Genomic DNA, 22,792 nt, shown 5'->3' on the forward strand with positions numbered 1-22,792 from the left:
ATGTAGGCAATATATATGTAGGCTTATTAATATCACTACTCCAATAATAATAGGCGCTTAATAATATGGAGGCTTAATGTCTCTCTCTTAATATATATGAATAATGGGCTTAATAATAATAATAATAATAGGCTGTAATATATATGAGCATATAATAATAATAATATATAATAATAATATATATATATATATATATATATATAAAATATATAATATATATATATATAATAATAATAATAATATATAATAATATGATATATATATATGCTCTCTCTCTCTCTCTCTGTCTCTCTCTCTCTGTCTCTCTGTCTCTCTCTCTCTCTCTAATATATATATATATAATATATATGTCTGTCTGTCTGTCTCTCTCTCTCTTGCTCTCTCTCTGTCTAATGTGTAATAATAATATGTCTGTCTGTCTCTCTTTCTCTCTCTCTCTTGCTCTGTCTCTCTCTGTATATATAATCTCTCTAATTGGCAGAATAGATAATAATCTCTCTCTCTAATGACAGACTATGGTCTCTGAGCTGTATATAAAATAATAATAATAATATATAATAATAATATATATATAGATATATATGTATAGATAATAATATGTAGATATATATAGACAAATATGGGCAATATATATGTAGACATGTAGACTATGTAATAATCAGACCATATGCTGGAGCTTAGATATATCTCTGGAAGCAATAATAATATGGTACAGTAATATATAGACAATGTCTTAGGCTGTCTCTGTAGGCTCTAATATGTCGCTTATATATAGGCTCAGTATCTCGCTTAATAATAATAGGCTTAATGTATATGGTAGAAGTAGGCTCTCTCTCTCTCTCTCGCTCTCTCGCTCTCTCTGGGCGCTCTGTAATCTCTATATGTCCCTCTCTCTAATACCGCTGTCTCTCTCATGTCTGTCTGTCTCTCTCATAAACTCTGTCTCTGTCTGCTGGTCTCTCATGCAATGTATCTGATATATGAAACATATAATATAAACTTATATATAGATATATATATAATAATATATAATAATACTTATATATATATATATATATAATAATAGCTTATATATATATATAATATATATATAATATATATATGTGTATATATATATATATATGTATATATGTCTAAACTGTATATATATATATATATGGAGGCATATATATATATATATATATAATATATATAATAATATATAATAATAATATAATATGTCTCTGGAGCATCTCTCTCTCATCTCTAGATCTGTCTCTCTCTCTCTCTCTCTCATGGCTCTCTCTCTCTATGATCTCTCTCTGTACATGTCTGTCTGTCTCTCTCTCTCTACAATATCTCTTGCTCTCTCTCTCTCTATATATATGATACAGCAGGCAAATAATATATATATATATATATAACGACAACCTCTCATATGATCTCTCTGATATGATATATATATAATATATATATATATATATATATGCAATATATATAATATATATATATATATATAATATATATATGTAATATAATAATTGTATAATAATAATAATAAAAACGTAATATATATAATAATAATAATAATATAATGGCTCAATAGCAGGTAGATATGTATAGATAAATCTCTAATAATATATATATGAATATGTAAGATATATATGTATATATAGATATATATATATGGCTAATAATAATAGAGAATAGCGAATATAATAGCTCTCGCTCTCAGATATGTGGGCATGAATATATGTATATACATATATATATATTAGTGGGCAATATATAGATATATATGTGCGATAACTGTCTATAGAATATGTAGGCTAGATATATATATTATATATATTATATATATCGCAGGCTATATATATATGGGCTCTATATACAATAATATATAGGAAAACGTATATATATATATATATGAAATGTATATATGTAGGCTAATAATATGTAGGCTTAATATGTGGAGACAATATGTAGGTATAATATGTAGGAGAAACGTATGTGGAGGCAATATGGGCTTAGTAAAATGGAGAGCAGGCAGGCACTAGTATATATGAATATGTATGTCTCTCTGTCTGTCTCTCTCTATATGAGCTTATATATGTAATATGAAACTGTATATAATATATATATATATATATATGTATAATATATATAGATAGCTAGATTAATGCAGACAGATAATAGATATAGATGTATATAGATAGCAGGCAATAATGAATAACTGGCAAACATAATCATAGACATATGTACAGACAAACATATGTAAAACAGACAGACGTATATACTTAGGGCTTATAAATATGTAGACATATATAGCTTTCTCTCTAGTTTCTCCTCTCTCTCGCTTTCTCTCTCTCCCTTTCTCATCTCTCGCTTTCTCTCTCTCGCTTAATATGAAATATATATAAAATATGGGCTTTCTCTGTGGGCTCTCTCTCTCTCGCTTTCTCTCTCTCGCTTTCTCTCTCTCGCTTTCTCTCTCTACGCTTTCTCTCTCGCTTTCTCTCTCTAGCTTATCTCTCTAAGCTGGGCTCTCTCTGGGCCATATGAATAATGAATTAATAATGAATTAATAATGAATGAATGTAGATAGTGAATCAGCAATAATGACAATATATAGACAATATGTAGTATGTAATATGTATGTAATCTCTCTAATGACTCTTGGAGCATAATATGCTCTCTCTGGGCTAATGTCTTAATATATGGAGCAATATCATGGGCTTAGCTACATATGTGGGCTTATAATGTCTATGAGCAATTAATGTGGAGGCTTAATATAGGTAATGTAGACATGTAGACAGTAATATGTCCAATAACCAGACAAATAATGGAGCAATATAATGTCTCAATAATAGACAATAATGTAGACAATAATATGAATATGGGGCTAATAACGGGCTGTCTTGGAATATTAATCGGAGAGCAATAATATGTGTAGACAGTATGTAGACTTAATATGGGTATGTGGGCTTAATATGTAGTATGCTTATTAATGGAGAGCAATAATAATAGGAGGAAAAACGTGACCAATGAATGGAGCGTAATAATAACGCTCTCTGGGCAATAATGCTCTCTGAGCAATGTAGAAAAAGCGTATGTCTCTCTGGAAGCAATAAGGCAATAATAGCAGGCAATAATGTCTGGGCTCTCTCTCTCTCGCTTTCTCTCTCTAGGCTTTCTCTCTCTCGCTCTCTAGACAATGCTCTCTGTCTGTCTCTCTCTCCTCTCTCTCTCTCTCTCTCTCTCTTGCTCTCAATGGAGCAGGCAATGGGCAATGTCTCTCTCTCGTAGACAGTGAGATAATCTCTCTCTCTCTCTCTCTTGAAATGTGAGTCTCTCTTTGCTAATGTCTCTCTCTCTGTGTGTGTGTCTGTGTGTCTCTCTACTCGAATGTTGCTCTCTTGCTCTCTAATAATAATAATGTCTGTCTGATGGTGTCTCTCTCTTACTCTCTATCTTACTCTCTCTCTCGCTCTCTCTCGTATCTGCGATGTCTCTGTCTCTCTCTCTCTCTGTCTCTGTCTCTGTCTCTCTCTCTCTCTCTCTCTCTCTCTCTCTGTCTCTGTCTCTGTCTCTGTCTCTGTCTGTCTCTGTCTCTGTCTCTGTCTCTGTCTCTGTCTCTGTCTCTGTCTCTGTCTCTGTCTCTGTCTCTCTCTCTCTCTCTCTCTCTCTCTCTCTCTCTCTCTCTCTCTCTCTCTCTCTCTCTCTCTCTCTCTCTCTCTCTCTCTCTCTCTCTCTCTCTCTCTCTCTCTCTCTCTGTCTCTCTCCCTGTCTCTCTCTCTCTCTCGCTCTCGCTCTTGCTCTCTCTCGCTCTCTCTCTCTCTCTCTCTCTCTCTCTCTCTCTCTCTCTCTCTCTCTCTCTCTCTCTCTCTCTCTCTCTCTCTCTCTGTCTCTCTCCCTGTCTCTCTGTCTCTGTCTCTCTGTCTCTCTGTCTCTCTGTCTCTCTGTCTCTCTGTCTCTCTGTCTCTCTCTCTCTCTCTGTCTCTCTCTGTCTCTCTGTCTCTCTGTCTCTCTGTCTCTCTCTCTGTCTCTCTCTGTCTCTCTCTGTCTCTGTCTCTGTCTCTGTCTCTGTCTCTCTTTCTCTATCTCTCGCGCTCTCTCTCGCTCTCTCTCGCTCTCTTTCTCTCAGGAGTCTTCCTCCATCTCCGCTTTCTTTTTCCTTAAACCATCAAGCCGTATCCCCGTGTTCTATCCTCTATCTCCACCTCAATGAAAAATACACCACCTGCACATATTCTGGCAATCTTCTTTGAAACGCCTTAAATGTAAACAACAACTAGGCTTCCTGGTTATAGAGAAAGTTGACGGAAGAGTGGGCTAGTTACATTAAACTGAGTTATGTGAGGACCACATACTTCTATCATATCCTCAGGTAAATTGTCCATTCTCTAATGTCTCCTCGAATCTTTCCTAACTAAGACCAACAAGCCTTGGAACTTTTGAGTTGTTTTACGCTGAACCCTAATCATTACGATTATGACCTTTATTACCCCGTATCCGCAGAGTCGATTGATCTCCCAGGAGTGACTCAGAGATCCCCACATCTCAGATATGGTGTTCCCCTGCTTTCATGGAGAGAGAGAGAGAGAGAGAGAGAGAGAGAGAGAGAGAGAGAGAGAGAGAGTGGGAGACAAGAGGGAAAGGGAGAGTGGGAGACAAGAGGGAAAGGGAGAGTGGGAGACAAGAGGGAAAGGGTTGGTCCATGGAGACCAATCGGCACTCTGACCATGACTGCACTGTCCTGACGAATCCAGGCAGTAGGGAAGAATGGGGAAGATTTGGTCCCTGGGTACAACCACTGTGAAGGAGCATCCACAATAATTGTTCCATTTAGTTGAATATGTAGTTTACACATATTTATTGAATGATTCCTTGGTGTAAAGTGTTCTCTGCTTTCCATAATGTGCACATAGCACCACAAAATGAGGACATCTCCAAAGTTTTGTGGACAACACTGTCCCTTCCAGGTTTCTGTATGGGGCACATGCAGTCTGACAGTGCCCTTCTTCTTGTTAAACTCCCCAAATTGGGGTTCACTGTTCACCTCCACTCATCTGTTCTTTTCTCTCACCAGTGGAGCCAACTTGCCCAGTCTGTTCAGTCCCATTCTTCATCTCGGCCTTCAAGACAGCTGTTCACCACGAGCTCAGGCCATCCCCCATCCATACTCATGATATATTCTATCCCAAACGACCCCATTCCCAAGCACTCCCTTCCCTCACTGCGTTTCATATGTTAGTTGTCGATTGGTTTGCTTCCTTGATATTTCATCCCCACTTTACCTTACCTCTTCTAGCTGTTTCATTCAGCTTGTGTGCAGCTACTTCACTCCCATGTGACCTTATCCATCTCTCCATGATCTCACTTTCTCATCTACTCTGCTGTAGGTGTTCCCCCTTTCTATTTTGTTCTCTTCCATTCTGCTCTGCCACGTCCACGGACCTCGACCATGTAGACAAAAACCCACTCTCGCACCAAATCACGTACAGAGAATGCAGCAGCTCGGTGAAAGAGGTTTGAATACAACCTCTCGGTGTTGTGTTGGTTCACATTTGGATGCAAACTAAACTCTGAAAGTACTCCCAAGTGCCAAAGTAAAGGATTCTCTACCACGCCTTCCTCAAACACGACATGTCATTGCAGCGGTTGATCAACAGCGGTCTCAGCATTAGGGATGGAAGAACACGCTCCAGGCCTCGAATAAATGCATCTTTTTCCGTCAAATTCACAAAGGACTGTTCACCAGGGGGATCCACAAGCGCAACTCATGCGCACAATGTCGAGAGGAAGATATTTGAGGGTGATTGTTATGTTCACGGTTTTCCCATAGAGGTCCACCCAAAAGGGACAGTGTTGAAAGATCAAATGGCACCACTCAAATATTGAATGAAGAAGGATGTAAGAATGGGGTGACAAGATCAGGATGATCTGAGCTCTTCCGTGAGCCTCGACCATGTATGCATATTAAATCGCACTTCACGGGCACACCAATACCTCGTGGTTTGGGGAGTGTGTGCTGAATCATCCTCCATTTAATATTTATGACTCTGTTCTGACCCGAATAAAGTTTGACTCCAATTCCAACACCTATATATACTCGTTTTAATCACAAAGGTAGTTTGGTTTAATTGTAAGTTGGGTTGGCAGGATTAGCTCATACGTGGCAGATTCACTTATTGAACTGTCTAAGCTCACAACCTAGTGTCTAATCTAGTGTGTCAATCTATCTCGTGTCTCATCTGTCTACCTAGTCTACCCAGTTGATACCAAGTATGTTTACCTAGTCTGCCTACCTCGTGTCTAGTCTGTATTCCCGACCTGACTATTAAACTGTCACATACCCACAGGCATGGCATTGCATCAATGGCAGAGGTGGGCTGGCAGGATGGCTTCGAGGAATACACAATCGCCTCCAAGCTGTCTAGCCTGGGTTTGAATCCGGACCCAAGTATAAATTGTCATCCCGGTGTTTCACAGGCAGGGTAATCAATGTGTCTGTGGTCCCTTGGATGGACGTTAAACTGGGCTTCCCATCTGCTGGCATTAGTTGATGGATGTTAAAGATCGCACATAGCCGCACCTAACCTGCAGAAGGCATTGCATCAGTGGCACAGCCACACCCTACACCTTGTGCTTCATACAGAAGAAAAAGAATGGCAGTGGTGAGCCGTCCTTCGGAGGATGCATTTAAGCCATTTTTGCTATCCGCTAACGTTCATGAAGACCGCATGGTGCTTTTCAAAAAGAACAGGCCATTGCATCCCTGTTTTCCCAAGTCAATTTTCCTGCCCCAATCAACTAGGACTCGCGTAGAGTTTTGTCCCACAGTAGCAGCACTACTGTGCAATCAGAGCTGATGTGATATTATCCGGTAGAAAAACTTTTGATTCTCTTTTGCCTTGCCCCCACAGCTGATGGACTCTGCAATGCCGTTGATGGGTGAACATCGTGATGATGACAAGCAACAAATTGCTGAACTCGTCATCGGCCGCATGAATGAACTGCTGTCAGCGCATGAGGAGGTCAGGGAGGACCAGGTGTGCACGCTTGGCCGGCCGTCCACACAAGGACAACTTCGATCCAGGTTCACCCAAAGAGACCTTTTGGTCGCATGTATTACGGTCTGAGCACGAGGCGATTAGTGACAATAATAATTAATTAGTGACAATGATAATAAGAACAAGAAAAAAAGCAATCAGAGATTGCAAACCCTTTCCAGGACTTCTTTTGAGTGGTGTATTTTTATAGGTTTTAGGGTAAATCAAATATGGCTGCCAAACCATGTGACCTATGACGTCATATGTGTGACCCTTTTGTTCCTCATCAATAGGCGGTCATATGTGTAAAGTTTCACCTCGATCGTTTCAGTCATTTCAGAGAAGATTTTTTTGAAGGTTGTTTTTTTTTGAAAAAAAAAAACAATATGCCTGCCGAATCACGCGACCGATGACATCATCAAAAAAGATTGTGGACCATTTTATCCCTAGAGGACCCTCAAACATTTTTATAATGATTGGATGTTGCGTGCGACAGATGCAATTATGACGTCATAAAGATACCGCACATTCCCCATGAGGAGCACATACTATGTGCCATTTGTACACCCATGGCTTGGGAACACTTGTGTGAGGTTTCACCTCGATTTGTCCAGCCGTTCTGGAGAAGAAGATTTTTATTGGTTTTCGGGTAAATGCAATATGGCTGCCAAACCATGTGACAAATGACATCACATGTGTGAACTTTTGTTCCTCAGGGACAGGTGGTCATACGTATAAATTTTTGCCTCGATCTGTTCAGCCACTTCAGAGAAGAAGATTTTTGAAGGTTTTTTTTTTTTAACAAGATGGCTGCCGAATCACGTCACCGTTAACGTCATGAATTTTTTTTCTGTGGACCATTTTATCCCCAGATGACCTTTAAATATTTTCATACTGATCAGATGTGGCATTCTACAAATGCAATTATGACGTCATAACGAGGGCACCTATGATGTCATTAAAAAACTCACTTCAATTCCCCATGAGGAGAACTTGCCATGTGCCAAGTTTCAGTTTTTTCCTTGGTGCAGTTTCAGATACAGAGGTCCAAAATTTTTCTGTTTTTCCAATATGGCTGCCACACCACGTCACCTATGACGTCACAATTATCAGGAATGCATGCTATTTGAGTAGTCGCACCAATGGTGAAATTTTTGTCTCAATCCAACAGGCAGTTGCGGAGAAAAACACGAAAGTTCTGTGCGGACAAACAGACAAACAAGCCGGTAGGCGACGTGGCTGCTCGCTCTCGATGGAAAGCTGGCCGACGCGACGAGCCGATATTTATGTACATGCTATCAATCAATTTCATTCTTTGACAATCGAATGGCCACGGCGCGATGATCAGAGTACAAATTAGCAAAAGTTAGAGTATGCATGTATCGGAGATTTTCGTAATTTGTATGTACAGTCCACAATAAGTGTACGATGTACGATACAGTATTTTAGCTGTTGCTAAGCAACGGAGGTGTGCATAGCAACCATTCATTTTTGTGTACATGCAAGCTTGCAACATTGTACACATTTCACCCAAGTTTCATCAAAATCAGACTCTTTCTCTTTGACATATTCACAATTAACCGTTTCTGAAATGTTCGACATGTACTCGCCCAAAACCTATCTCCTCCTATAAATATTTCTTGTTATGGCTGCAAATTGGCATGAAGGGAGCGAGATAGATTGCGCACAGAACTCTAATCTTCGATTTTTCGATTTTTATTTTTTGATTTTTTTCGATTTTTTGACCACTTTGACCGTTGCTATGCCGTAGCTCGGGCCCGGGGTCCCATATTCGAAAGCACACGATTCCCAGAAATATTGGTCCTACCTACCAAATTTAATTGGAATCGGTTGAGTGGTTTAGCCCCTCGGCTTGACCAAAATTTCGCGGACAGATGGACAACGACAGATGGAAATGTCCAGAATAAGGGTGCTCTAGAGCGGAGCGAGCAGCCAACAAATGAACCCCAATGTAATACCCTCTCCGAATCCTTCAGCGAGGGTAATAATCTGATCTCCCATTGCAGACTTATTCCTGGAGGACCTTGTGGTTGTACGCCAGTTATATGCCAAGATGCTTCCGAATGATTACAAATCGGTGGGAAGCTCTATCGCTCAATAAGAATAGAATCTGATCCATTACTTGGAACATGACAAATAATCCACATGTCTTACATCATTGAGGGTGTGTCACCAGAACTCTTCTCCATTGGCTTGATTTCTGATCTTCAATTTGGTTTCAGACCAGGTCACTCTACCCTGGATAGATGCATCTTTGCTTCTGCTCTCTTTGCTTCTGACCAGCTGCTTCTGCTCTCCCAACAATGGATGGAGGTCCTCAATGCCGGACATGAAATCAGAGCCATATCTCTCGACATATCACGTGCTTTTGACACAGTCTGGCACCCTGCCCTGCTCACCAAACTCTCTTCCCATGGTATTCAAGGCCATCTCCACTCGTGGCTCACAGACTTCCTCTTCTGTCGCAGTCAACGTGTGGACCTAAATGGAGTTCTTTCATTCCCTCTTCCTGTGCTGGCTGGAGTTCCTCAAGGTAGCGTTCTGGGCCCTGTTCTTTTTCTGGTTTTCATCAATGATGAAACTCTCTCCGACTCTCTGGAAAATCCTCTTTATCTCTTTGTTGATGACTCTACCCTCTGCCGTGCCATCTGTCATCCCTCAGACCGGCAAGCAGCAGCTTCATCGCTCATTGCAGATCTGGGTAAAATCACAAACTGGTCCAACACGTGGAACCTGTCTTTCAATCCGGACAAATCTCACACTCCCACTATGTCTCTCTGAAAGGAGCGTTTAGAAACCCCCCCCCCCCATCCACTTTCTCAACAATCCTCTGGAAGAAGTCCTTTCTTTCAAGCTTCTGGGTCTCACTATCTGCCATGACCTTTCCTGGGAAAGCCACATTTCAAACCTCGCCTCCAAAGCCAGTCGCCGACTGGGAATCCTTCATCGTGCAAAGTCCTTCCTCGGCCCACCTGAGCTCCTGACCACTTACAAAGCTTTTGTCCGCAGATTGATGGAGTACTGCTCCCCCCTCTGGGCTGGTGCTCCTGCCTCCCACCTTTCTCAGCTTCACGCTGTAGAAACCAGGGCATTTCGGATCATTGGCATCTCCCGTGATGAGGCTAAGTCTTTGGGCCTCTCACTCTCTCACCGCAGGCTGGTCGGTGGTCTTTCTGTCTTCTACCGTCTCCTCTCCAGCCCTCCCCCCCCCCCCCGCTCTCTCTGCGATTTGTCCCCGCCACATTTCCACAGGGTGCTCAAGGTCTGCCAACAACCCCTTCTGGTAAAACTACCAAAATCACGAATCACTGCTCACCTTCACTCTTTCATTCCTCTTTTTTCCCCGCCTTTGGAATAAACTCCCTCACTCTATTCAATCCCATTCTTCCCTCCAGGCCTTCAAAACAGCTGTTCACCACCACCTCTTATCATCCCCCATCCAAATCCTCGATCTTTTCTACCCCCGATAATCCACCCAAGCCCACCTCCTTCAATTTTTTTGTTGTTGTTGTTGTTGTATACCTTGTCGAGGCTCATATGAGAGCTAACACACAACGCACATCAAGGGGGGCATGAGACAGGAGGGGAGGGAGTGAGAAGGACAAAACAGTGGGGAGCAGAGACAGGAGATCTGTGGAAGGAAGAGGGATGGGTCGGGGAACATGGGGAATAAAAGATGGGCATTACAGGGACTTTCAGGAAGGAAAGCAGGGAATTTGAAGGTTTCCTTTTTCTGCTTTCCTTCCTGAAAGTCCCTGTAATGTCCATCTTGTATTCCCCGTGTTCCCTGCCCCCATCCCTCTCCCTTCCACAGATCTAATGTCTTTGTTACCCACTATTTTGTCCTTCTCACTCCCTCCCCTCCTGTCTCCCCTTGCTGTGCGGTGTGTGTTCGCTCTCATATGAGCCTCGACAAGGTATACAAAAAAACAAAAAAAACATTGAAATCCAACCCACCAATGTGTCTCCATGAGAATCCCTGGGAGGTATTGGTCTCTTCGACTGCTGGAACTTGCTCAAAAGTAAGACCCCCTGTGTACATAATCTTAACAAGGTAATCTCCAAAGCCAGAAGGCTTGGTTTTCTGCTTGACCAAGTCCTTCATCGGTACCTTCAAACTTCACCTGGCCTATAAGGCACTTGTATGTCATACAATAAAGTATCTCCCTTTCCCTCCTCTTACCGGCACACCGTCATCCCACCTCTCGCTCTTGAACACTGTGCGGTCCAAAAGCTCTGTAGGTCATTGGCATCTCACAACATAAGCTGAGGCACAATACCTGTGACTGTTTCATCACAGGTAAGCTGGTGGCCATCCGGTCCTACGCTAACTACCAGCTTTGCCCCCACTCCTCGCCAACCATACCAGCCGACACATGCTCATCTACTCGTCTCTGGAATATCAACTTCCACAATCTCAGTTCACTCCTCAACTGCATTCGTTTGTCACACTTTCCTCCCGACTTCCTGCGTCAGTCCAGTTGCTTCACATTGGCAGCCGACTGTCATTGTTTTCCATCACGCACTGATTCTCTTTGCTACCCCCAATAACCATCCACAACTACCTTCAAGTTTTTCATTTTGTCAGATCATGTTCGTTTGTTCATCCCTTGTTCACCTGTCTCCTCCTGTGCTGCTCGCAATAGGATTTGGTCTGGAAAAGCCACTCTTTCTTTTTGTCAATGACTCCGCATTCATGACTCCCACATTCCACTCACAGGAAGATAGCACATAAGCCTGGTGTTGGTTTAGCGGTTAGGATGACTGGATTGGGATCTTCGGGTCCTGAGTTTGAGCCCCTGTCGGTCGTTGATTTAACACCAGGTGGGGTTGACTTAGCCTATCATCCTTCCGCGGTCGACAAAATGAGTACCAGTGTACTGGTGAAAGGAGCACTGCATCAGTGGCACAGCAGCGCCCTCAGCCAATGATGCTACCCACAGCCTTGTGCTGCATACGGAGAAGGAGACAGCAGCTTTGTCACTCTCTGATAATGTGGAATTGACGATGTGCTGATCTGATAAATGGAATATGTCTTTCAAACCTGGCAAATCCTACTATTCCTGGTGTTGGCTTAATGGTTAGGTGATGGGCTTGGGATTCTAGGATCCTGAGTTGAATTCCCACTCGCGCGTTGAATTAATACCAGGTGGGATTGACTCTGCCTGTCATCCTTCGGAGGTTGGCAAAATGAGTGCCAGCTTGCTGGTATCCTGTGTCGGAGTGGTGACCCGTCCAGGATTGTGCCCACGAGCCAAGGAGACTGCTTCGGCAGCACCAACGCTCCGCACAGAGTGTGGTTCCAATGGATGGAAATCCCATTGTCTCACCTTGTCATTCAGGATTAATCATCAGATGATTCCACCTGTCTATTTCTATGGTCAGTCACTTGGAAAGAGGTTCAGACTCTTGAACTGCTGGACCTCACAATCAGCCATGACCTCTCCTGTGCTGACCATACAGCAAAGCTGGTCTCCAAAGCCAGCTGCAGACTGGGCATCCTCTGTCATTCCGACTCATTCCTTCTCAAATCTAAACGACTCAGCCGACAAGGCCTTTGGCGTACCGCTCTCCCTTATGGGCCGTTGCTCCAGCATCACAACTTTCTCTGTTGGATTCTGTGGAATATAAAGCTCGCAACATTGTTGAATCTCCAATGTTGAGGCCGAAGCACAAGGTCTGTTGCTCTCACGTGTCATGAAGGTCGGTGATCTCTGCGGTTTTCTCAGGTCTATTCTCCGATGTCGCTCCCTCTGCTCTCGCAGTCCTCCGACCCTCCCCAGCAACTCCAGGATGTGCAAGTTCTTGCAGTAACCTCCTCCTGGTTACCGTCCTCAAATCCAGCATTGTCAATTTTATTCCTCTTTCCGTCTTTTTTGCGGAATAGCCTGCTGGAAGCAGTCCAGCCGCACCCTCCCCTCTAAAGTTTCGAACAGGTGGTTTACCAGCCACCATGTCCTGCCATTCCCCATCTCTACCCGCAATCCTTTCTAACTCCATTAACCCAAACTAACGCAATCGTCTTGCTGCCAACTTCCTGTGCTTCCTCCCCTCCTCTCTTTCCTCATTTCCTGTTTGTTTTGTTCAACATTGACCCCACTGTCTCATTGTCAGCACATTGCCTTTCTCCCATGAGCCTTCTGTCACCTCTCGCTTCCATGATCCGAGATACTATCAGAAAAGACAATATTCTGCCATCCTTTCTCATCTTGCTCTTCCATGAGCCTTGACATTGCATAGAGAAGATCAGGCCATGTGCTCAACCCGACATGACACCTGTGCATTTGGAACTGTGACCAATGTCGCGACCGAATGTAAAGAATTAATCTATTCAAAAAATCGTTTGCACCATCCGTATGAAAGTGTACACAAGACAGCCAGCTTAAAACTATCTCTTGCGCACTCACGACACCATCGTGTGAACAACTGGAACACCGCAATCAGTGATATGGGCAATTTGTGGCTTTCTTCCCTATAAATAATATTGTGACCTCGTTCATGAGAGACATCCCTCCAGAGTTGGTTATGACGTCATGGGTCATATTTTCCAAAGATTTTTAGATCCTCGTGGAGGATCTCCAAGTCTTACTCACGTTGTTGTTCTTCGTCTTCTTCTTGTGGACTTTTTTGTTTCACAGCCGACAGTTTTCATCGAAACTTCCTGAAACTTGGCGTATATATGTAAAAATACCCTGCACAGACCGTAACCATCTCCGATTTTGAAAATTCCTCCGAGAAAAAAAGTTATGACGTCAAAACATCTCCGCTAATGGAAATCACCTAAAAAATTATCTCCGAAACTAGGCAAGCTTTTTGAATTCTGTTTATGGGAATCGAACAGGGCATTAGCAGATATGAATTACCGCACATATGATACATCACTATGACGTCATATCAATTTTTATGACGTCATTCCTATTTTTGGACCTTTTTTGTTTCACAACCCAGAGTTTTCGTCGGATCTTCGTGAAACTTGCCATGTATATGCAGAAAGCCCACGCGCAGGCAGTAACCATCTCCAATTTTGGAAATTCTCCCAAGAAAAAAAGTTGACGTCATAATATCGCCGCTAATGGAAATCGCCTATACCATTATCTCCAAAACTCGGCAAGCTGTTTGAATTTTGTTTGTGGGAATCAAGCCGGGCATTAGCACAGATATTTTATCGCAAACCTGACACATCACAATGACGTCATATTCGTTTTTATGACGTCATCATTAAGAGGACGAGGATCTTCGCTCATTTGAGCTTGTTGCAAAAAGTTTTCAATCAGAAATTCAAGTTTGTTTATTCCGCTCTTATTTGTTTGTAGTCTGACAGGAAGGTGCACAGGTAGCACACCTACCTTCGTGCTGTCTCGTACGGGGTTCGATTGCCGACCCAATTATAAGCGGTCGGTTTGGCAGGGGGTTGCATCACAAAGCGGGTGTCCCTTGTGCTATCATTAGCTGGTAGAAGATAAATGATGAAGACGGGATGTCGGTGAACGTCGTAACACTTTTATCATTTGACTCTTCCATGAGCCTCGACCTGTAAATACAAAACAGCAGCTCCAATCATTGAGAAACTTCCCTGTTGCTTTGAACACCCTTTGTATGAAGACGGTAAGAATATGGACGTGCAGTGTTACGTAGACTCATTCGCAGGACCTATTCTTGTTTCCTGCAGGCCCAAGCAGGAGCCAAGGCCGGAGCTCAAGCGTCCCCAGTCCAGGCTCCCATGCAGCAGCCTCAAGGTTGCTTACAATACATTCTAGACTGCAACGGCTCCAGTGAAGGTTTCTGGCTTCTATCACTGAAAACGGCAGAAACCATGCTCTTTGGTAGAGCTGCGTCTCGGTGGGTTAGGAACGCCAACAACCTCCAAAACCTGAGCTTTCGGCCTTCGATTCGTTGGCCAATCATGGCGGGGCTTTCTCAATGCGCCAATCAGGTTTCAGCAGCACTTTACCTGTGTGGCATGGAGGCTGCAGGTGTATTATCGAGGCACAAGTTGTTTGGATTTTGCTTTGCTGATTGAGGTTGTCGTATCAGTCTCGGACGCATTCAATGAACAACCAAATCCGGGTAAAGGTGGATGAAGCGCCGAGATGTTTACAGTGGGGTGTAATTGTAATTGTATTGTAATTATAAGAAAGACATTGCACTCTTAAAAAGAGCATGGTCTGTTAAGGGGTGGGGGTAAATTGAGAGAATTGGGAGAAGAGATGGTGTAAATAAGGATGTAGGGGAAGGAAGAATATTGGAAGGTAATATGAGTAAGGGGAGTGGAGGGGGGTCACAATTCCGCAGTATTGCGTACGTAATAAGTAGACGGCACAGACATTGAAACGCATTCAATTAAAAAAACAAACGTTCTTCTGTGTCACCCTTTATTCAGGAGGGATCCAAAAGGGTGCGGCTGCGCAGACAAAGAGCAGCCCCATCCACGCCACGGACAGTGTGATGACAAAGGATCAGCAATCACCTGCAAAGGGTGAGAATCACACACGAGGCAACAGAGTGCAACAAGTCTTCTTCCACTCCTTCTTCTTTGGTATGCAGCACAAGACTGTGAAGTGGCATCATTGGCCGATAGTGTGTGATGTAGGCCCCCTTGTAGGTTCGAGCAGGAATTTGTCATTTGTTGAGGGTGCCGGCGATAGCTCACCGACTTTTCACAAAGGACACCGTGGGATCTTTTAAGGTCCATCAACAAATGCTGCTAGACGACATGGGATGCCCTGTTTAACGTCCATTCGAGGGACGGCACCGTGTCAGTGAATCACCTGGCAGGTGCGTTGAACCTGGCTCGAGTTTAAAATGGAATGATCTAAAAGGTGAACATTGAACTCCGTTACCCCTAAACCGGTCGGCCAGTTGTTGCCACTTCACTGTAATACATAACAAGCACACATGTCGTTTGCTGCCTTGTTTGTTCCTTCTATGACGTCACAGTGAAAGTGGAGCGACCACCAGTTCGTGTGTTTTATTTCTCCAGGGAAACGCTCTGACGATCTTGACTTTTTCACTCCGTCTCAAACAATTGGAAAAACAAAAACACAAACGGAGTTCATTGTTTATTGCTTCTGCACCTTCATTTCAAAGTTCACATTTCGGTAAATCTTTAAATGATGACGTATTAAAGGCCATACGCATACCTCATAAACCTCCACCAACCAGACAGCCTGGGAACCTCCCACAGAATGACACGTCTATTGGAATGTCTCCTTCAAGAGTGACGTCACTTCATAATGCATTCTCCATTTCTCACCTTCAGGATCTGCGCAGACTGCACAGAACCCTCCAGGGTCATCTGGAGCACCCCAGAAAGGCTCCAGCCCCAAAACGCAACAGCCTCGTCCGAGCAAACGACGTTCTGGGTCTTCGGCCTCGTCCTCGGAGCAGAAGTCTCAACCACAGCTCAAGTGAGGCTCGTGAGCCGCCGGGACGCGGGCTAGGTCTTCGTGGTAAGCAGAGACAGTGGAGGCCTCTCGTGAATGTGCATGTGCACCTTTGAAGCATGTGGTGGAGGTTGAACAGCATGCAACAATGCGGTACTTCAAACTTCAAAATACACACACACACACACACACACACACACACACACACACACACACACACACGATCTGGATTAAATTGCAAAGTCCATCTGATGGTTGCATTATATGTGGGGCCAGGGTAGCAGCACTTTGAGATCTCTGAAGTGCTCAAGCAAATGCCAACAGATGGGAGAGCCAGCTTATCAGTGCAGCGAAGCACCAGGATGAGAGTTAATCAAAACCAGGCAAGACATCTCACAAGCCAGTGTGGTCAACCAGCCACAATCATTAAAACTAGCCCTTTAAACTTTTGAAATCTTCGGCAAAAGTTCTGGCCTTTGCCTCTCATTGGCTTTCCCATGAAGACCTTTTGGAAGGCCCGACCTACAATGATGACGTCACCATTTTTGTGAGGTTTTTCAAAGCTAATTTCCGAGGTGCCACTTTTGAAAGGAATTCACGTAAACTCTTCGAGGAATCAAACTTAGAGCTTCATTTTCCCCATGAAATACATGGAACAAACTTCGCCGGAGTTTATAAAAGGGATTTCTCTTGGAGGATAAAGGGTGAAACACATGGTGGATTTGAGGTATGCATACACGACCTTTACACAACCCTTAATTGCCTAGCCTGGGTTTGAATCCCAACGCAGATAATAAACTGTTACCCTGGTGTTTCAAATGCAGCACGAGGCATCAATGTGTGCTCCATCCATCGGAAGGACGTTCAGCTCAAGGATCCGTCTCCCAGCACTGGTCGTTGGTGGATGTTAAAGATCCCAAAGCTGTGCTCATTGATCATACCAGCCAAGTCTGGTACTTGGTGGTACCAGATTCAGTGGTGTAAAAGTTAGAGCGTCCGCTCCGAATCTGAGGGGTCAATGGTTCAAACCTGGGCCAGGATATACCAAAGACATTAGAAATGGTCCCTGCTGCTTCCTTGTGTGACATTCAGCATTTAAAAGGATAAGAGCACCGACAATCCCCATAGGTTGGCTTCCATGGGGAGGTAGGAATTCCTGCTTTGGAAGTGCGGTGAGAAAAGTGGCATCATCGTTGTGATGTCACTGGTACCCAGAGTACCCTGGGAAGTGATGGCACTTCCCCCAAACTCGGTGGCTGTGTTAGTCTCATCTAACAGTCCTGCGTTGTTATCTGTCTGCATGTCCATGTGTGTGAGATGTGTGTGTGGCAGCTCCACCATGAGCTTAGATCCTTTTAGAAAAAAGAGAGGGGGGAGAGAGAGGATGGGTGAGAGAGGCAGAGGATAGAGAGAGGGAGAGGGGTGAGAGAGGGTGAGGGGTGAGAGAGAGAAAGAGAGAGGGGTGAGAGAGAGAAAGAGAGAGGGGTGTGAGAAGGAGGGGGAGAGACAGTGTGCAGAGGGAAGAGAGAGAGTGCAGAGGGGAGAGGAGAGAGGGAGAGATTCCAACAGCAGATATGACGACCAGTTTAATGTCCATCCAAGAGACGGCACACACATTAATGAATCACCCTCCCTGTAAAACACCAGGGTAACAGTTTCGAGCTGAGTCAGGATTCGAACCCAGGCTAGACAGCTCAGAGCGAACGTGCACACCTCTCGACATTATATGACGGGTCGTATAATGAAAGGAGATCGTACAAAAAGGGGAAACTTGGTGCAAAATAAACTGCACATTTTTAGCGAGCCAGCCACCACCGGACGCACCGCAGAACAACGCGGGGCCAACACGGGCGAGTAGTCCCTGAACTTTGTTCAAGTCAATCGATTTACAATATTTAGTGACTGTGTGAATATTTCAGAGCACTCACCAAGTGGCTTAAAAGCACTCAAGGAAGCACTCCAATGAAACGGTTGAGAAGGAACGGCTGGCTTGGCAAGCGATTAGCGATTGTCAATCCATGATATTAAGCACCTCCCGGAAATGCTCAAAATCTGTAACTATGTCCGAATTGACCAAATGAACGCTTTTTGGAGTCGGAACTGCTGTGAAGTTCAATTCTGGAGCTTCAATTTTGTAATTTGGCTTAGTTTAAGAGATCCTGGAGGTGATCACATGTGTGGAAATGAAATAAAGCCACAAACGCTGGCATCTCTGGGTGTTTATAAGTATTGCAGTGTACCCAGTGATTCGTTGGGATGATGAACAGGCATTCGATAACATGAGTGAGGAAAGTGAAAAAAAAACTCTATCGTTAAAAAATCGTTGTGACCTGTTCCAAGCAAAGGCATGGTTGAGCAGGCTAAAAAAAATGGCAGTTTAAGACTCTCAGGAACTGACAGAGGGCTGACCAAAATGGCGTGCCGCCATCTTGGTAAGGCTTATTTTGATTTTTCGTGATGAGCACCCCCTAAATTATCTTCAAAACGGGTGTTTAAATTGACCCAAACACACAATTTTCATTCATGCACCACCTTGGAGTTCCCTTCGTATGCATGCAAAGTTTGGGGCCACTCGGTTTCATGGTTTTTGGAGTTATGGAGGAGATGGACGGACGGACACACAATGGCATTTATTATGATAGATTATATTTGTATATATGTACATTGTACACATATATAGTTGTATTTTCTGTCTGTCTGTCTGTCTGTCCATCGATAGAATCAGCCCACCGGAAGTAACCCCATCATATTGCGTACCATTGGAATCCTCTTGCCCCAACCGCACAAGGTGTGGGAACTTCTGCTAGTAGTAGATAAAGGATTAAACACAACTGGCCCCATGGACACATGACATGTATATAAAATAGGGGAAAACCAATGAGTCGAAGTAATATCAAGTAATTATGGCAAAACTTCAGAGAATAATGATCGGTCCGTGTCGTCCACCCCACACTAATGAATAACGTTGTGTGTGTGTCTGCGTTCCACGATAAAAGTGTAACATTTAGAGTGAAAAGCAACACAGGCTGTAGAATTTAATTACATCCGGGACTTTCCGAGTAATCTTCTGAGATTTTAGTCTCTGTCTCTTTATAAACTGAGCAATTTTAATCCCACTCAAGGCCGCAATTACATTTAATTGCCCTTTCTAATTACTTACCATCACCAGCATTTTGCACGCTTTCATCATTGACGATTTACAGAAATTATTATCATCATTATTTATTTTTATTTTGTTCATCGACCATGTCCTTTGTGGCTTTCGGAGAAAGCTGCTCATTTGAATGAACTTCATTCGCTTTGCAATGGCGCCATCATGCGGGATGGACGCGAAATTGATCACGTTTTAACAGTGTGAACCAATGCGCTTTCACGTCCTCAAAGCCTCTTCTTGCAATATTGTTAGGCAAAATTCTGGGAGGTTGGCGGTTCGATTTCAGCACAGGCCGGATCATACCAAAGACTTTAAAAACGGTACGTGGTGGATCCTCAGCATTTAGAGGATAGAACACAGACAAACCCCGTGGGTTGCCATTCCTTGGAGAGGAAGATTTCTCCATGAAGGGACTCCACTGACTGCACAGAGAAAAGCACAACTTGATGGCACCACTGACACCAAAAAAAGAGGTCAACGGCCGTTTTTGTCTAATGTCAAGTTCTGTGTTGTCTGTTGTCTGTCTGCGTGTGAGTGCCTGATCTACCTGTGTAGCAGCTCTTCCACGAGCCTGAGAAACTGCAGAGTAGTGGGGTAATATAACAGGCTAATGCTGCCTGTCCATCTGTCTGTCTGTCCCACCCTGAAATATGGAAACACTCCTCAGAGAGAAAAGTTATTGAATAAAAGTTGCTTCAAAATAATCCAAAGGTACGGGAAAATTACATTTATTTCAAGCACAAAAAAAACTTGAACCTGGGCAGTGTATAAGCAACAGACAGCTGCTTCGATCGCTCCCGAAATCTTTTTTTTTTCTGTGCTGTTAAGAAATACATAACCTCCCATTTTTGATCTCTTTGAACCAGCACTAGAATAAAAGGCTCCCTTTTTACCGCCGCCACCAAAGGAGAAAGAGGATTGTTTTCACCCCCTTTCTGTTGGGTCACCGAAATAGGTGACCCTTATTGTCAGTAATTCTGTCTATTTGTTCGATTGTCATCAGCATAATTGGTAGTAAACGTGGGCCGATTTTGACCAAACTCGGGTGGTAGGTACATCTGATGAGCTAGTGCTTTGGAAATTGTGATGGTTGCTCGGGACGCTTTGGTTCCCTCGCAACAACCGAAAAACCTTCAAAATCGGTACCGTTCACGTGAAATCAATTCCGAAAGCCATTATCCCACGTCGGGTTATGAAATTTGGCACGAATGATCTACAGGTGATGCTCTATCAAATATATTTGTGATATAAGGAATACTTTACCCACAGCGCCCCGTACAATAAGGGTATGCATGGAAATTGGCAAAAAATGAAGGCCCCCTAGCAACCAGGTGAGTGCATCGATACGAATGAAACTTTGCAGGTTCATGGTACTCAATGAGTAGTACAACTTTGCCTCAGGACATATTGACCGATTTCGCTTAGGTCAGGGGGTCAAAGGTCAATTAGTGCAAAAATCGATAATATGCGAGAGCTAGAGGTGCCTTCGCGCCAAATGCTACTCCTCCTCGGGTTATGGTCGGATGGTCATGAAAATTCACATTAATCGTCTGGAATACATTGTGCACAAACGATCGAGCCGGATTTTCGATTTCGATCTTTGTTCACCCACAGCACCCCCTCGAACTTTGGGGTTTTCCTATTTCATACCGCATTTTCGGTACCTTTCATTCAAATGGATACCGAGTAGTTATCAGTAGATGGAATTGGATGAGATTTGATATGCATAATCTTAAGGTGATTCCCTATCCGCTATATGACATACATTTTGCTCTATATCTTATAGTTTCCATGCTCGGCGACCCTTCGCCGCCTACCAGCTTGTCTATGTTATCTGTCTGTTTGTGTACAGGATATCTCAAAAAGTTGTGGACGGATCCAAATTAAATTTTGTGGACAGGTTGTGTGTGTGACGAGAACGAACTGTTTAGATTTTGATGAAGATCTGGATCCGCATCCGACTAGTAGAATTCTTTAAGTGATTCTTCATCGTTGAGAGATCGGGCCAAAAATGATATATAGCACGATATTTCAAAGAGTTGTTAGACGAATTTAGTGGATTCGGACGAAACTTAGTGGACACGTTGGGTGTGTGGCAAGGAAGAATTGATTCAATTTTTGTGAAGATCTGGATCTGAATCTGGATAACAGAATTATTTAACTTTTAAAGTGATTCTTCACCATTTGAGAGATCGGGCCAAAAACGAATATATAGCATGATATTTCAAAAATGTAATAGGCCCGATATGTTCTCGTGGATCAGGCATTGCGTGGTGGAAGTATGCGCTCTACCGAGTGCCCTTCTATTTTTATACTGTGGTATTTTTTTACCACGGGCTTCTGCTCGTGATTGTTGAATCAGGGTGTAAACTAGCCGGGAGGCGACGATGGTTCGCGGGCATTCTTGAACAATGCCACGATAGGCACAATTGAGTTAGTGGAAGCTTTTGAGGAAGCCCTACCATAAAAACCTATCTCTTCCATCAAAATTAACCAAATCAAATCAGATTTTTTTTATATGTTGTACTTATGGACATTACGCACAGCTTCGAGGAAATGAAATTGCGAGAAAAAAAATCGAGAAAAAGAATAAAAAATAAATAAATAAGTTCAAGTGGGTGTGGCTCCGCCCACACAAGTGACGCTGGACGCCCCACATACAAAAAGACACAACTAGACCATGATATCTAGCTTGTGTCCAAGTTTCATCAAGATCACATCAAACATCACGGAGCTATGTTCTGGAGAGAGTCACAAACAATCAGACAGATAGACAGACAGACAGACAGACAGACACAGACACAACGAAAATAGTGGTCACTGCTGACGCCCACGAACCAACTGCTGGTGTCTGCGAACCAAAAAGTACAAGAGGAGTTTGCTGTCGACCCCTTGGGACCATCTCCCCACTGTTTACCTTTGTGGTTGATCTATAAGAGGTTACATTCAAGAAGCACAGCATGGCAGAGTGTTCGATCGACCACCGCGATGTGTCTTTATTTACCTGTCATTAATGCCTTGCCATTACCAGAGACTTTTACACTAATAGGTAACCTACCTGAGAGCCATTGCACCAACCCTGTTTTTTTATTTTTGATGTTTTGTGATTGCATGAAGAATGAAAAATTCACTCATCTCACGGGAGTTCGAAAAATTCATCGTTCGCACTTGCTTTGACATGATTATTCTTTGCATGATGTTTT

The 22,792-nt window shown here is 43.3% G+C and overlaps 1 protein-coding gene across 12 annotated transcripts in view; it reads left to right on the top strand.

Moving 5' to 3' along the window:
• Positions 1–22,792, top strand: part of LOC147033550 (synapsin-2-like) — a 235,970-nt gene that overhangs the window by 204,688 nt on the left and 8,490 nt on the right. For 7 of the 12 annotated variants that reach the window (XM_085855416.1, XM_085855425.1, XM_085855361.1 and 4 more), the window contains 4 exons: positions 6,906–7,031; positions 14,722–14,830; positions 15,433–15,528; positions 16,312–16,459. In XM_085855416.1, the coding sequence (XP_085711542.1) occupies positions 6,906–7,031; positions 14,722–14,830; positions 15,433–15,528; positions 16,312–16,459 (479 nt within the window). Of the gene's footprint in view, positions 1–6,905; positions 7,079–14,721; positions 14,831–15,432; positions 15,529–16,311; positions 16,502–22,792 lie in introns of those variants that run through there. The other 5 variants (XM_085855434.1, XM_085855402.1, XM_085855369.1 and 2 more) reach the window with 5 other exon arrangements.

The sequence above is a fragment of the Eptatretus burgeri genome, chromosome 2, assembly GCF_056783735.1.
Source record: "Eptatretus burgeri isolate ZD-2024b chromosome 2, Ebu_testis_v1, whole genome shotgun sequence".
NCBI classification, from domain to species: domain Eukaryota; kingdom Metazoa; phylum Chordata; class Myxini; order Myxiniformes; family Myxinidae; genus Eptatretus; species Eptatretus burgeri.